We start from the raw sequence: 17,111 nt of genomic DNA, 5'->3' as shown, positions 1-17,111 counted from the left end.
GCTCTCTCTCACTCAGTCCCCCCCTCCCTCCTCTTTGCTTCCCTCCTCTCTGCTTCTACCAGACACCATCTTTCCCTCCTTTTCTCCTTCCTTTGCTAAATAATGCAAATGCAAATGAAAATGGCAATGACAATGTTCATCAGCATCTAAACTCGCATTTGCTTTTGCTGTCTTAATGTGAACAAGTTATTTATTTATTCCTCTTCTTTGTAAGTAAAATATCTACTTTTTTTTTGGGTTATTTTATTTGATGGGATCTTTCTTTACTACCAATAAATGTAGATTCTTTGCTTGTTTAGGTTCTTGATAGATAGATTTGACTTTGTTGCTGCAGATTCAGTTGCTTTTTTTTTTGGGTTTAGAGTGTTGAGTAATGTAAGTAAAGAGAGCGACAGCTAGCTGCTGCTGTACTTTGATCAGAAGAGCTTCTTTCTCTCTATTTGGTAAGTGATATTAATTAATGTTTAGTTTGGTGATTGATTTTCAAGCTTGGAAGTATCTACTTGTGGTAATCGAGAACTGATGATTTCATTCTTTAAAACAGCTTTTCTTATTTAGAAGTTCCTGTGTAAGCAATCTGATCGATTATAGAAAGTGTTTTTCTCTTCTTTTAAGGGGTCTGTGGGTTTTTTTTCCTTTTCTTCAAGTGGTTGAGATTTGGGTTCTTTCTAATTAATTATTTAATTAATTAATGAAATGTTTTGACGAGGAAAATTTGTCATACGTCTGAGTATTATTTTATTTTCTTCGGTCAAAAAAATATAAAAGAGAAACTGGGTTGTCATGATTTTTAAGATTTCGAGTGTCATTAGTGTTACAATATGGAGTTGACTAGTTTTTTATTGTGTTGGATGGAGCAGGTACTGTGGGAGATAATAGAACTTGGCAGGCAGTGAAAATGAGGGTGGTGGGGTTTTGGCGTACAGTGCTTGTTTTATTTGCTTTGTTGATAAATGGGAAAGCAGAGGTGTATATTGTGACCATGGAGGGAGAGCCTGTCATAAGTTATACAGGAGGTATCCCTGGTTTTGAAGCCACTGCTGTGGAATCTGATGAGAAGCTTGACGCCACCAGGTAGGTACTTCCAAGTTGCAAGTTTCTTTGCTTTTGTGTACCTGTAGCGTTGTTATACTAATTTTCAATGCTGGGAAACGTGTTGTATAGTTGAAACATCCTAGTGAAATTAATATCTGGAATTTTAATTTACCGGTTGTTTTTCGAATAATCGTAATGTGTTTGCTGTGGCCGTGTACTTCATGCTCACAGTTTGATATGGATCATAAAGGTTGATAAGTCATATACCTCTTCACCAGTTGCAGGCCATTAATAATATCTTGGAATGAAAGTCGGAATAGAAATAAAGGGCACCGTAAAGACTGTGCGCTGTGTGTTTCCTGTCCCATGTTTACGTTCTGTTTGCATCTCATTTTCTAATCATTGAATTTGTCTTTATGGTCCGCCGATTTTGGTAGACTATAACTGCTTTGGGAATTTAGTATAAATCCTATTCGAATTGCTTCCCAGTAGAATTAAACGACCATTGGTTGTGAAAAGATTCAAACATATGCATGCATCTAGTCATCCTGTCTAGCATTTAACCCTTGACTTTTTGAACAGTTTATTTGCAGCTAGTAGCTCATCTGATATGAGGATGTTCTCACCAGCCTTAGTGTCTATCATGATTCAATTGGTGGTTCATGTACCTTATTCAGTCAAATCTAATTATGTTCCTTGTTGTTTTGCACTGTCTTATGTGTTACCTTGCACTGTGATATTTTGTTTTTGATAAAAGATCGTCACACCATGATTGATAAAGGAATAAATGGAATTGGTTGAAACTGTTTCACTTGACTTATTCACTCTCTATCTTTGGGCCATTTTTCAGTCAATTGGTCACGTCCTATGCCCAGCACCTTGAACAGAAACATGATATGCTTCTTGATTCATTGTTTGACCGTGGGACCTACAAGAAACTCTACAGCTATAAGCATCTTATAAATGGCTTTGCGGTTCATACTTCCCCTGAACAGGTGAAACTATGAATTACTCTCTCTGTACATTTGTCTCTATGATATTCTTAAAAGGATGCTATATTATTTTCTTTCTATTTTTGTATCCTTACATTGTTCCCATATATTAGTAGGCAGAAACCCTGAGGCGTGCCCCTGATGTGAAATCTGTGGAGAGAGATTGGAAGGTGAGGAGACTTACAACACACACCCCACAGTTTCTGGGGCTTCCAACCGGAGTTTGGCCAACAGGGGGTGGCTTCGACAAGGCTGGAGAAGACATTATAATAGGATTTGTAGACTCAGGAATTTTTCCACGCCATCCAAGTTTTGGATCTCCCAGCAGTGACCCATATGGGCCTCTTCCAAAGTACCGAGGAAAGTGTGAAGTGGATCCTGATACCAAGAGAGAATTCTGTAATGGAAAGATCATTGGAGCCCAACATTTTGCTGAAGCTGCAATTGCAGCTGGGGCATTTAATCCTTCCATTGATTTTGCTTCTCCCATGGATGGAGATGGGCATGGAAGGTTAGAACCTATGCCATCTTTATATGCAATTTCCATATAAAAACTGTGATGCAATATAATCCTTTAATTATTTTTTTTTCTGACTGGAATTTTAACCTGTTACAATTGCTTGTGTGACAAGCAGCTCAATTAATGGTTTCACGAAGTGAAAGAATCTTTTATGCTTGCATGGTGTGTGGGTTAGCACATACTAATGAGGAAACTTTCAGTTGGCTTGCAATACATATTAGAGAATGTTATAAATTTGATGGAAGGGTGCACATGAAAGGAGAAAAAAACTATTTTCATTGGGACCTGGAGAACAGGAAACATATTTGGTAAAAAAAATTCAACCTAATACTTTTTCTTTGGTTTTTTCTGTAACTTGATTCCAGTCACACAGCAGCTATTGCAGCTGGAAATAATGGTATTCCTGTGAGAATTCACGGCCATGAATTTGGGAAAGCAAGTGGGATGGCTCCTCGTGCTAGGTGAGCAGAATAACAACTTCAATTAGTCATATTCCCTTTGAAATTTTAATATCATGTCCTTTGACATGGCAAGTGATCTTATTTATGACCAGGATTGCTGTGTACAAAGCACTCTATAGGCTTTTTGGAGGTTTTGTTGCAGATGTGGTAGCTGCTATTGATCAGGTGTGCTCTCATTTGGTTGCTAACCACCCATAACAGATTTGAGGATACTGTTCATAACTTGTTGCTTTTCTTGTTGTCTTGTAACCTCAAGTCTTGCACCAGAATATTGCTTGTAATCTTATCCTTGTTACAGTACAATCAACACCTTCAGGGTGCTGAGATCTGATGGACTTTTTTTATGGCCATATATATCCTCCCATCTCAATGACAAGCGAGCAACAATGTGTGGTTTAAATATCTATGAGTGCTTGGTGGCCATTTACAAAGAAAAGGCTTCCCTCTTCTTGATTTTTGTCACTAGAAAAATCTTCTTGGTGTATCTCCTGTTAAATTGAGTTAAAAAAAGTGACACCTGCCTTGGATTTTGAAATTCTATGTTGAAATGGAAAAAAAAAGATATTATTTCCTCGGTCTGCTATCAACATGATATTAGAAAGGATACCAATTTCCCATCAGTGCTACATCTTTTGATGGTTATCTCTTTATTGAACAACTTTAATGTGCAAAAACTCTTGTGAATAGGCTGTTCATGATGGAGTGGATATACTCAGCCTCTCAGTGGGTCCAAATAGCCCTCCAGCAACCACCAAGACAACATATTTGAACCCTTTTGATGTTACACTTCTTGGAGCTGTGAAAGCAGGTGTATTTGTTGCACAGGCAGCTGGAAATGGTGGTCCTTTTCCAAAAACTCTGGTTTCTTATAGCCCTTGGATAACATCTGTGGCTGCTGCAATTGATGACCGGAGATACAAGAACCATTTGTACCTAGGAAATGGCAAAGTTTTACCTGGAATCGGTTTGTCACGTAAGTTTTACACTCAAGCTTTTGGTTCTAACTTGATAGCCTTTGAGAAGAGATGCTGCATAATGTGGGGGTACTGTTGAGAAAGAATGTCAGTACAAAAACTAAATGTGGCAACTATAAATTTTCCCAACCTATTCTTTTCATATTGCATTTTTTTTGGGAGATTGAATAGAATAGTAATTTTGTCCTTCGTTATAGTGGATCATGCGCTAGTTTCATGTTTTTGTTTTTTTTTCATTCTCTAGCTGCCTTTTCCATTTGTTTTTAGCTTTATGTTTCCTTGGTATACTGACATTCTTCTGCCTATGGTTGAAATCTTCTATAGCTCCATGTAAGAATCAAATGGTACCCTCTTTTCTAGTGAAATCAAGTGTGAAAATGAATTGCGGGAAAGGTTTATCGTGATTGACCAAAGACAATTCACCATAGAAATGATTTCTTTTATCATTTTAATAGCAAGTTTGGAGTAATTTACTTTACTGGTTTTTCTTTTCTTTCCATATATGAACTTAAGCAGCCACAATGAGGGATGGACATTCATGTGGTGTTGGATGATTAAATTATGTTTCATTAACTCTTTTTTTTTGTCCTCCCTTCAAGCTAAAATCTTTCTTTAATTTTTGTTTTTCTGATTTGTTATCTTTTCAAATTGTTAAAACCTGTTTCGAAAGTTGTCTCAAATGATTCTTGTTTGTCACTAAGCTTGTCCAGCTTTTGTTGAAAATTTATTCTGTATAGCTTCTTTGGCAGAGCATCATTGTAAAAGTAGCTCCCTGACCCAACTGCTATGGGTTCATGCTGGGGATATTTAAGTAGCCAGTCATCTTTGGATATACAGTCAGTAAACAATAGTTCATGGCTTTATCTACTGTTCTACAAGCTAAAATTTAGTTCAAGGAAAATTCATTGAGAAGTCTAGATGCAACTGGAAATCTTCTGAAGCTTCTGTGGTGTCGTATTCTAGCCTCGAGGAATGAGTGGATTTCATGACCAACTTTAGAGACACGCTGCTGATGAACTAAACTTAAATATTCCTAAATCTAACAATTTACTAACATAAGAGCGTATTGTGAACATGTGCTCTAATATAGTCCAACAATTTACCATCACAATTTCTTGATCTTGTTTATTTCATTTTGTAATTAATCTCATGGTCTGGTTCTTCAATTTATAGTTATTGCTTTAGGCATGCTGTAGCTAGTAATTGCGTAGCAGCTGATAATTATCCACCAGTATCTGGATTCAAAATCTGAAATAGGTCCAATGGATTTCTGCAGCTTCTACACATCCAAATCAAACATACACCTTGGTTGCTGCAAACGATGTATTGCTGGATTCTTCGGTGATGAAGTACAGTCCTTCAGACTGCCAAAGACCAGAAGTATTGAACAAGAACTTGGTAGAGGGGAACATTCTTATCTGCGGTTATTCCTTTAATTTTGTTGTTGGTACTGCATCCATCAAGAAAGTCTCAGAAACAGCCAAGAGTCTTGGTGCAATTGGATTTGTTCTTGCTGTGGAAAATGTTTCTCCTGGAACGAAGTTTGATCCTGTCCCTGTTGGTATTCCTGGAATTCTAATCACGGATGTTACCAAGTCAATGGTATCTTCTTTCTCATTTATCATTAGTCCACACTTTCTATGTCATAAGTTTTTGATTTTTGTATTGCCTGTCTTGTTATTCTCTTATATCTTCATGGTCTTGGATCCCCCCCGAATCACAGCGTTTGTTAGTTGTGTTAAATTATGACAAATGTGAGTTGTCAACTGTAGGATCTTATAGACTATTACAACACCTCTACACCAAGAGATTGGACTGGACGAGTGAAGAGCTTCAAAGGTACAGGAAGCATTGGGAATGGCTTGATGCCTATTCTCTATAAATCAGCACCACAAGTGGCATTATTCTCTGCTAGAGGGCCCAACATAAAAGACTTCAGCTTCCAAGATGCTGATCTTCTCAAACCTGATATCTTGGCTCCTGGATCTCTCATTTGGGCTGCTTGGTCTCCTAACGGAACAGATGAACCAAATTATGTTGGTAAGTGAGTTAATAGATCAAATTCAATATCTCTTTTAAGGCATTAATCTTTGGTCTCACATCACATTTGTTCTGTCTAGAAGTGCAACCAATTCAAGAAACTTTGCATAACTTTTTTTTTTTTTTGGGGGGGGGGGAGGTGTTCGGGGAGTTTAGTATCTCTTGATTCCAATTCCATCTGAGACTTGGGTCACTTTGAAAGGAGGATTATAAGCTCTTGCAATATTTTATTTCTCATTGTGTGAAAGCAAGTGGGAGAAATTATTTTATTTCTCATTGTGTGAAAGGAAGTAGGAGAAATGGTGTATGCAATTAACAAAAAAATATTATTTTCATCGTGAAAACTTAAAAGAGATCAAGGAGCCTACTTAGAGGAGAAAGAAGAGATACTGTTGTCCTCCTTGAAATAGATATCTGCATCCTAAGCATCTATTGACTTTGAGCAGGAGAAGGATTTGCCATGATATCCGGAACCAGCATGGCAGCGCCGCATATAGCAGGGATAGCTGCTCTTGTAAAGCAGAAGCACCCACATTGGAGTCCTGCTGCCATCAAATCAGCATTATTGACAACATCAACAAAATTGGACAGAGCAGGAAGGCCTCTTCAAGCACAGCAATACTCTGAAACTGAAGCCGTGAAGCTGGTCACAGCAACACCCTTTGATTATGGGAGTGGTCATGTTAACCCAAGGTCTGCTCTGGATCCTGGACTCATTTTTGATGCAGGTATGATCCTCGCTGCCTTTTTTTCTTGGTGTGGTTGATTGCATGCAAGTTATTGCTAATTTAGTTTCACAACATGGAGTCCTTTAAAGTGAGCTGGTGTTGTTCTTGGCTACTTTCCAAGTGAAGTTTTGGAACAAATACCTGGTAATTAGCAAGCAACTAAAGCTATAATTTTGAATCTAGCAGACTGAACCCAAATCATTTTTCCCATGCTTTGTAAGAGTTGTAAAATGATGGCATACACAATGATGGTCTCAAACTCAAAGCTGAAGCTAGCTAGGCTTATGAGTTTCAACCAGTATTTATTAGTCTTGGTAGTTTCAATTGGTGCATAGTTGACCAAAACCTCAAATGACTTCCTGACCTTTTTTTTGGGACTTGTGTTAACATTGTAGGTTACGAGGATTACTTGGGTTTCTTGTGCACCACTCCTGGCATTGATGCCCATGAGATACGGAACTACACAAACACACCCTGCAACTACACTATGGGTCACCCATCAAATCTCAACACCCCATCAATCACTATCTCCCATCTAGTGAAAACGCAAACAGTGACTCGCACAGTCACAAATGTTGCGGAGGAAGAAACCTATGTGATCACAGCCAGAATGCAACCAGCTGTTGCCATCGAAGCTAACCCTCCAGCGATGACCCTGAGACCTGGTGCATCACGGAAGTTCACGGTGAGTCTCACTGTTCGATCAGTAACTGGATCATACAGTTTTGGTGAAATTTTGATGAAAGGCAGCCGAGGGCATCAAGTAAGGATCCCAGTAGTAGCCATGGGATACTGGCGATAGAAGGAGTTGGTTTGTCGTCTAAATTAAGGTTGACGGTTACAAATAATTCTTTGTAACATGTGGTAATAAGATATAAGGCTAGGTAGATTTGTTCGAAATATATAAGTGGAATAGCTGTAAAGATAACCAGTGCATGCATGGAAGATACTCCTAGTTTCTTCCATTTATAATTTTTGCTAATTTGTTTGGTAATTTAATAAAATGCTTACGATTTCTGTATTAGGGTTTACTTTTCATCCATATATGCACCCAGATTCCATCCTCGTAGGGATTTTGACAAAAAAAAACTGAGCAAGTTAGTTGCTTTCCCTTTGCTTCATAAGCAACAACTAGCTAGGGTGCTGGTGGTAGTGGTGACCCGGTGAGCAGCATGTTTAAGATGGAATCTATTTATCACTTGTAAGAATCTTAATTAATAGAGTTGTGTGTTTAGAATTGAAAAGAGAAGTGACATAACGCCTCTTATTTCATTACCGGACATCAATTATATCGTGTAATTTTTATTTTTTCTAATATATTCCTTTTTTTGTCTTGTTTGACTAGTAGAATTGTTTAAATATTTTTAAAATTGAATTTTGGCAATTATAATAATAGTAAAAATTAAAAAATAAAAGGAATAATCATTTTATTTCTTTTGTTGCACATAATTTTCCTTGCAGCAAGTCTTAAAAATAATAGCATAACCAGATAATTATTTAAATTCTTTTATTAAAAAAACCCTAAATTAAAGAATGAGTAAAGTGTACTACTAAGCAACGAGAACAAAGCCAAGCTGTTTTTGATAAGTTGTTTGTCAACCTTCTTCACGGGGTCACCAGAGGTGGATCCGTAACTAAAAAATTAAAGTCTTGAGTTTTTGAATTTTAAAAATTTAGATTTCAATAACTTTTCCATCTTAAAAATTAAAAAAAAGTCACATGACTTATTATACAACAAAACACATTCTAACATAGTTTTCAACCCGATCCGGTCCAAGGTTTGGATTTCAGGTTTTGACCGGGTCGCCCGGGTCAATTTTAAAAAAATAAAATTAAAATGATGTTGTTTTAGTAAAAAAAAAACAAAAGTTAGCGGGTTGCAATCGAGTTTTTGACTGGGTCTTGCCGGGTCAACCCGCCGGGTCAATTGGGTCACATCGGGTTTGTCCTTTCCTTATTTTTTCTTCAACCCGGTCCGATTCCAGCCTCGGATCAACCCGTCAAGCCAGGCTAGGTTTCCAAACCATGCATCCTAATCAATCTAAAAATGCAAAACCAAATTAAATAATTTTTTTTCTTACTATTAGAGATTGAAACCACATCCATTAAATTTTACTATCAAATATAAATTCATAAATATCAAAATAGATGTTATTAATGGTTGGATTCCGGTCATCCAAAATCTTTGTCTCTTAAAAATTTAATGATGACTTTGTCTTCTTTTTTAAATTTGAGGGGTTGAAACCTAAAATAAATAAACTTTTAGACCCAAATTTGTTAATGTTTTTCATTATTCTATACAATAAAACAGCACAATTTCGAAAAGAATATGTCATTTTCCACCTTTTTTTCCAACGGTTTCAAAACAAAGGACACAATTGAAATATAATGTATAAATCAAGGGTAAGAATGAAAAAAGTAAATTACCTTGGGATCAAATGAGAATCAAACAATACATTATGGATTCTATAAAGGAGATAAACAACACAGTACAAGTAACGATCTATCGCTGTCAGCTCCGCTTTCATTTAAAAAGGTCATATAAACGCGCTCTCTCTCTGATTTCCCTGTCTTTCGTTCTCTGTTTGGAGCATTTCGTCGAACGAAAGATGCTCATTCATTGAGTTTCTTGATGTTAGTAGATATCGTTGCTTAAATGCACTTACATGTTCGATAAAATGCTTCAGAGAGTATTTTCTTTCCTGTTGTGTCTGATTCCTGTTCGTTAAGATGCCACGACAAATTCAAGTTCATTTCTACACGGAAAACTCTTTTTCGTTGTCCTTGTATGAGAATCTTGAATATATATTGGGTTGTCTTTATGTCTTCTCTAGATTGATATATTGAAGAGAGTGTGTAGATTGAATAACAGGAAGTGTATCTTGTCTTGTGCAGTATAATTTGAAAGTGCATCCTTTTTCATCAATCAAATGGAGGAGAAATCATTTTTGGATAGAATGCTTGGTCATCTACGCGAAACATGCAAGTAAGATTGATTATAGCTTCATGATTTATTGTTGGTCGTAGCTTATTGGTGTCAGTATAAGTCCTTTCCTTGTCAAATATTTTAATGCACTTCATTTTGTATCACTTTCATGCTTGTTGTGATACAATCTTGTTGTGTTGCCTTTTTCGCTAAGGTGTGATCAATTTCTTTAATTGTTATTGAATTCAAAACCCCTGAATTTTAATTTTTCTTTCAAATGTTCATAGATTAACTTAAGAAGCTGGCTATTTTCTTACAAAACTTTGTGCAAAGGGAATATTATGATCTTATCTTTTATTTTTTCGTCTGGATGATTTGAAATTTAAGGTACTCTACTGGGTATCCCAAGGATCTTGGGCCATCACGGGTTATTCACTTTACGTCAGAGCGTGAGTTTGTCCGCCTTCTTCACCAGGGGTACCCGGTTGTAGTAGCTTTTACCATCAGGTGACTTGAAATGAATGCATCTTGTTATTCTCTCCTTGTCATCGTAATATTCTGTATTTCTGACTATTCATTTTGGATAGTGCAGAGGCAATTACACCAAACACCTTGACCAGGTTCTTGATGTAGCTGCTACTGAATTTTATCCACATGTAAAATTTTTGCGTGTAAGTTGTTTCTGTGAATGAGTTCAACCTGCAATATATTAAAAATAATTCTTTCTTCTATGTCATTGAAATTATCAAAATCTGATGGAGTTTTATTTATTTTATATTTATAAATAAGTGGCGGACTATGGTTGAAAATTAAGGTTGTATTTTAAAGGCATTTTTGGCATGGAAACTCCACTGAGGAATCGGGTTCTTTTGGGATGGGCTTTCCTAAGCGAGCACCCAAAATGAGTTTCATTTGGAAGTCTGTGGAGATAGCCACCGAATCCCAGTATACAATTTAGACTGCTGATGATAGGAAGCCCATTTTGGGTGTAGATCAAATGCTACCTAAAAGTTTAGGTGCTGTTTCTACATGTTTAGAGCCATGTCCACGGTTAAGGCATATCTTTTATAATTTTAACAAGTTTTAAGGTTATCATCTTCAGCCTATTTAGCAACCTTAATATTTTGTTAATCATGATTTTTGGTGTTGTTTTTTTCCAGGTTGAATGTCCAAAATATCCTGGCTTTTGTATAACTCGGCAGAGGAAGGAATATCCATTCATTGAAATATTCCATAGCCCAGAACAAGTAATATATTCTTCTCTGCCAATTCGTTTGTTCAAGGTCTTCATGTCACCGTGTCATATATATGTTTCGTCCCATCAACCAGTTGTAGGAGATGAAGGTTGTTCTTGTGTAATTCAAAGTGGGGGCTGATTGTCTATGAAGGGCTTAAATTAGGAAGCCGGTAGGGATCTGTCTTTCATTTAGCTTAGAAATATTGTTGTTGTCTTCTAGCATTGATATTTAGTTTTTAAATGAAAGGATTTTTGTTACTTCGGGCTGGTGGTTTCTTGGCAGCCTTGTTTAGACAAGAAAAAAAGAAAGTAAATGTCAAGCGAAGGAAAACTGTTATTTTCTTGGTATGGTGAAAAAGAGCTTTTTGGGCACGGAATAATTTTGTACTATTCTATCTGAGCTGATCCTTTCGTGCTTCATAAACAACAAGGAGTGAATCAGGTGTATTTAGGCAAACGGTACTATCAGCATGTTCTCTTGATATTGCCTTTTCAGAGCTGCTTAACAATGATAATCGTTGTCCTGGTGCAGGCAGCTAATCGAGGAAGGGTTGCTGGTCCAAATATCACGAAATACTCTGTGAAGGCTCTTCCTGTGAGTACTGGGTCTTGCTTATCTTTCATAGCGCAAATAATTTGACTCATTCTCATCATAGATTCTCCTTTTGCTCTTTCATGTTCTTCCAAAATAATGGTCACAGAATGTTCACAAATTTGGTTAATCTGAGTGTTGGAAATGATCTGCTGTGGAACAGAGGTATAGTGACAAGTCATAGGTAGATAAAGCTGTGGTGTTTTGCTTAGTTGATTGCATCTGCTGTATAGTTTTATAGTTTGATTTTGGTGATCTTGTTAATAAATTTTTAAGTAGAACGACGACAAGAAGAAAAAACAGAGTTGAAAATTACCATTACATGCTAAATCTCTTTTGTCCTTGAAGATGATTGGAACTTCAAATCTTTTCATAAAAAGGCTGCCCATGGATACATAATTCCTGTACTCCATTTTTTAACTGGGTTTTCTTTGTCTGTGAGAATGGTAACTGGATATTCATTTAACCATCAACGAGGTAAAGCAGGTAGACTAAGTCAGAATTCAGGATTCTATGAACTATGAAGTTCTATTGAAACAGTGTCTTTTCCTTTGCGTGTGTTCAATGCGGATATCTGACTTGCCCTTATATATCTTTATTTGTCCAGTTCAACTATGACCTGAGTGCCTATGGATTCAGAGAATTTTTCAAGCGTCATGGCATACAATCATCGCGGGAGCCAAAGTAAAAAGACCTTGTCAGAAAAGCACTGGTGTATGGCTTAAGGACCATGCCTTGTAAAAAACAAATAATCTAAATATGGCTGATAAGCAGTAGCGGCCTGCGGTTCAAGTAAATGTTGTCATGTTTAAAAGTCATGCCTACTTATTGTGGTACTTAATGAAGCTTGAAATATTTTCAATGAAAAATCCTGTATGTGTTGAAGCCCTTTTATAGAATTTAATTCATTTATAGAAAATGTTTAATTTAAATGACAACCACTCTTGAAATAAATCTGTTTGTGTTTTTCATACTATATTTGCAAGTTAACAAGTGATTTGATTTTTAATATTTAGAGCCAAGTTTATTCATTTATTATAATCTTGATTCAAATAACATGCTGCTTAAAGCCAATTTGATCTTCACCAATTTAACTGCTAACATTGATCTACAAGTCTTAAAAATCTCTTGACATGTTCTGTTCTCACCCTCCAGCTACCTTCTTCAATTTTTGGTTCACCTGCCCTTCTTTCTTTCTTTCTTGTGCGTGCTCTTGGTGTGTGAATGGCCTCAAAATCTCTCATTATAAAGTGTGCTTCCTGTTTACTGCAAATCACAATACCATAACAGAGAGTCCTTCTATTTTTCTCTTCGCAATTTGCAAATCTTTCAGTCTTTTTGATAGAAAGTTGTTGATGATTCATCGTCACTGTATTTTGGCTCCAAAAACGATGCTCAAAACAATCTTATTGTCAAAGGCTTATTTCCTGTGCGATTCTCTTAAGAAGAAAAACAAGAAGATAAGAGAATCCCAAACATAAAGGAGGCCTGATCTCCCTCGTTGTCCGGCAGTATGCAACAGCACCTGTATCAACAAGAAGAAGAGGTTGAACAACTCCTCATCTCCCAGAAAACACGCTTATGCTTTAATAATGGCAGTGCATGGGTCCATGTCCATTACTATTATAGCACGTTTCCAGCATCTTTTGAAGGGTATTTCCGACCTCTTGTATATTTCACACCTTATTTCAAATAATATTTAATATACTGTGTGATTTTTTGAAGTGTTAGAGTCTATGCTGCAGCATGGAAACTAAGGGGTATGAAGACATCGAGGAAGTTTACTATTGAGATGGAACAAAGTTGGGAAGCAATACCTTGCAATGCTGCATGAAATTGGATTGTTGTTTGATGGTTTGTTATGTTGATGTGTGTTTTGGTTGCTTGATTTGTGTTTGGTTTTGTTTTTGCATAAGAAATCATGTCATTTTGAACTACTTGCTTAAAATCATGGACATTCCTATTTGCATAAAAATAATTTGAATTAACCAAACCCCATGATATTTCATTTTGATTTCAATGAAATTTCTCTCAAATACAATTTCATTTTGCTCATACATTTTGTATATCTTTTTTTTTTTTTATTAACATAGGTGTCCAGGTTAGCTCGCGCGCACCTTGACTAATCTCACATGCCCTGAAGTTAACGATCATATAAACCTCTAGTAACACTTAGCTTTGTGAGACTTGAACTGGTGATTTTTAGAGAGCATACCCAAGATCTGAACAATTGAGTTATACCCTCAGGGTTACATTTTGTATATCTTGTCTTGACTTGTGATTGTCATTTTCATTTATATACATTTTATTGTCATTTTCAAGTTTTTGTATGTGTATATATAGTACATTGAAAATAAGTCCAAGGTGATGATGACAATCATATATGTTTGTGTGTTGATTGAAATTTGTGTGATTGGTTTTCTCTGTTTTTGCACCATTGAGTCTTGAAGCCACAATATTTCTAGGTTTTTTTTTGTTTAATTTTATGTGCTAGTGAATTCTTTTTCTTATCTAAGAACCAACACAATGATTTTAAGATGTATGATAGTGTCTTATCCCTCTAAAGTTGAAAGAAAACATAAGTGGTCAATACATAATTTTATTTTCAAAATGATATTAGTTTTTTTGTTTTGTTTATGGACCTATGATTTTGATAATAACCCTAAAAATACCTTTTTCGATCTAGTTTTCTGATTATTCCGTTAATCATCATCCTATTAGCAAAGTTACTTTCATGGTGATGACTTTTGATTATTCTTTCTAAGAACATATACAATAAACAATTTGTAAATATTATTTAATAATTATGTATTTAATTTCTAAATGTGTGTGAATGCTCGCTTAAGTAAAAAAATACACCTTGATGATTAATTTAGGATAGATCATTAGGTTTGACTGCTTAAAAAAACTGTATGAGCTTGATAAGGATTTTGGTGAGTTATGAGAAAAGTGTTAAAGTTAGAATCTGTTTGATGACTTTTATAAATATATATATTATTGATATTTGCATGAGTGGGGCTTGACTAGTCACTTGAGGTGAAAAAAAAACATTGTTGTTGGTATGGAGAAGTATTATTAGCCCTAATTGAAACAAGATATTGGTAATTTTGTGAAAAAAATACTGTATTGTAAAACTGCCAAAGAGCAACCATAAAATATTATATATATATATATATATATATTAAATAATTCTTGAGAATATATAGGAGGACTTGATTATGATTTTGTACTTGGATTACCTCATGCATAAAGGAGAATGAATTTTGTATTTGTTATTATTAACAAATTCTCAAACATAAATTTTATTTCTTGTAAGGAGACAAATGATGTTTATGCAGTTGCTTGGTTTTTCTTTCAAGATGTGATTTATTTGTATGGGGTGTCGAAGACTATCATTTTTTATAAAAACAACAAGTTCCTTAGTCATTTTTGACAAACATTATGAAGGATCTATGTTTTGTCTTTACCGTTCAATAATATAACACATCCACAAACAAATGGGTAAATAGAGTCGTTAAATCAGGCTATTAGCAACTTGATTCAAAGCATTTGTGGTGACAAGCCAAAACAATGAGATTGTGCACTTCTACAAGAAGAATTTACATATAATGATAAATCAACATTTAAGATTGTATATTTGCAATGTCCTAAACATGTGCTTAATCTCGTACCAATTTTAAAATGTGTTAGATATTACAATAATATCATGAAGATAGCTATGAGTATGTAAGCTATGATAGATGATGAGAGGAAAAAAATTATTGAAAATCAACATCAAATATAAAAAGATTGTCAATAGACACTATCATGCTAAAGTATTCCAAAAGAATATAAGGTAATTGTATTTCTATACAGAGAGAGATTTCTCTATGGGTTTGTATTTCAAGCTATAAAAGAAAAAATATGGTCATTACACCATAATAAAAAAGATTAATAACAATGCTTATATTATTGATCTTCTAAATAATATGAATATTTCCGAGACCTTCAATATTTTAGATATTTATCTTTATTATGATGAAGAGTCATTATATCTAGAATTTGATATTGACTTGAGTTGAGTCTTTAACAAGTAGAGGGGGATGATGTAGAATATGTTGTGGATATGTTTATGGACCAAATATACAAGGTAAAGCCTATGAAGAAGCACAAATGCGTCAAAAAAACAGTCTAAAAAGAAGCCATAATTTTAGATATGATCATGAGATTGAGCTTAAATTTGCTCAATAGGATATATATACCAAGTTATATAGGGGTCGGCTTGCTATAACTAGCCGAGGTCTGAAAGACCTTCAAATTAGTCACAAAAGGTGTTGGTTTTGATATTTTAATTATTTTTCTAGTTAATTTTGAATTATAATTTTTTTCCTACCTATTTTTGAATTCTTTTGGTTAGGCCGATCTTACCTCTATATAAATAATTGGCGTGTTATTTTTTCACTAGATTATTAAATTTCATATTTTAAAAAAATATCAGAGGTTTCTCTAACTATTTCTCTACAATTTAGGACTATAACTTTAGAGTTTAAGAACCCTAATTTTAATAATGAAACGTTAAAAGAGGTAGTGCTTTTACTGTTTATTGTGCATCATGTCACAAAGCACTATTCATTTCAATAATGCTTTGTTTTTTTAGATCTATGGTTTTTTCAATTTAAATTTTATCTTTTTAAGTACTAGATTTCATGATTTGTTTCAATTTATTTTCTTTGAAGTTATCATATCCTAATGACTCGGGTTATAACCAATTAACTCAGGTTTTTCTCTTTTTTTAATTGATTTTTTTTCTTTTTAATCTCATCATTCAATATTTTATTGATTAAGAATTAAGTTACATGTTTTGTTTTGATTTGTTTTCTATGAAGTTATCTCGGTCTCATAGTAGTTACAAGTTTGACAGTTATCTCGATCTTATTTTTCTAGTCTATTTTTTAAAATTGATATTTTTTTCAATTTTATCTCTTAATATTTTATTGATTGAGAATTAAGCTATATATTTATTTTGGTTTGTTTTCTATGAGGTTATACCGGTCTCATGATCTTAGTCACAGGTTTGATAGAATAACTATAGTTAACCCAGATTTATTTAATAAACCATCGATTTAATATTAAAAATAATAATATTAACTTGTATCAAGATAAAGTGAGAATTATTCCTGAGCTGGCAGCGATTTAAGTTGTCAAGATCTTTGAATGCAGAACTAAATGCAGGAGGGTAGATGTAAATTGTATTTTTGTTTGGTTTGGAGGTGGCTTAAGGTTTTTTTTTTTTTATGAATTCACATAAAAAATATGTATTTTTAATTTTTAAAGATATAATTTATATTTTAAATGGATTGTATTTTTTTTTTTTAAAAAAAATCATCACAACTTCCACCCAACCACACTATTAAATATGAAATAACAAGGCAAATAAAAAGAGGTCCCACATGATCACCGCGTGCTTGATATTATTATATACATTCCAAGGACGAGTGTACGGTGATTTCGGATGATGATAGATTATTTTTTTAAAAAACAAATATTAGTGTGATGGGAAAATGCAAGGTGAGGACTGCCTTCAGGAACTTCTTTGTAATTTATCAAGGACAAGATTGAAGATATGA

General features: G+C 34.6%; 2 protein-coding genes across 7 annotated transcripts; both read left to right on the top strand.

The window, feature by feature from the left end:
* On the top strand, positions 1-7,774 carry LOC133689015 (subtilisin-like protease SBT2.5). The gene is made up of 12 exons (XM_062108717.1): positions 1-209; positions 335-443; positions 861-1,074; positions 1,886-2,030; positions 2,144-2,538; positions 2,913-3,008; positions 3,101-3,173; positions 3,696-3,981; positions 5,259-5,584; positions 5,755-6,022; positions 6,469-6,750; positions 7,146-7,774. The coding sequence occupies exons 3-12, from the start codon at positions 899-901 to the stop codon at positions 7,550-7,552; spliced, it is 2,454 nt and encodes an 817-aa protein (XP_061964701.1). The 5' UTR covers positions 1-209; positions 335-443; positions 861-898; the 3' UTR covers positions 7,553-7,774.
* Positions 7,775-9,190: 1,416 nt separating this feature from the next.
* LOC133689082 (uncharacterized) lies at positions 9,191-12,393 on the top strand. Of its 6 annotated transcripts, none has more exons than XM_062108811.1 (7): positions 9,191-9,286; positions 9,646-9,736; positions 10,064-10,183; positions 10,269-10,305; positions 10,837-10,923; positions 11,446-11,508; positions 12,113-12,393. In XM_062108811.1, exons 2-7 carry the CDS (start codon positions 9,681-9,683, stop codon positions 12,191-12,193), a joined length of 444 nt encoding a protein of 147 aa, XP_061964795.1. In that variant the 5' UTR covers positions 9,191-9,286; positions 9,646-9,680; the 3' UTR covers positions 12,194-12,393. The 6 variants fall into 6 exon arrangements, with proteins under 6 accessions (XP_061964795.1, XP_061964790.1, XP_061964794.1 ...); XM_062108806.1 differs by having other exon boundaries at positions 10,269-10,347; XM_062108810.1 differs by having other exon boundaries at positions 9,281-9,384; positions 10,269-10,347.
* The last annotated feature ends 4,718 nt before the right edge of the window (positions 12,394-17,111 follow it).

This window comes from Populus nigra, chromosome 3, assembly GCF_951802175.1.
Source record: "Populus nigra chromosome 3, ddPopNigr1.1, whole genome shotgun sequence".
Classification (NCBI taxonomy): Eukaryota; Viridiplantae; Streptophyta; class Magnoliopsida; order Malpighiales; family Salicaceae; genus Populus; species Populus nigra.
This window is presented reverse-complemented; position numbering and strand designations above follow the sequence as displayed.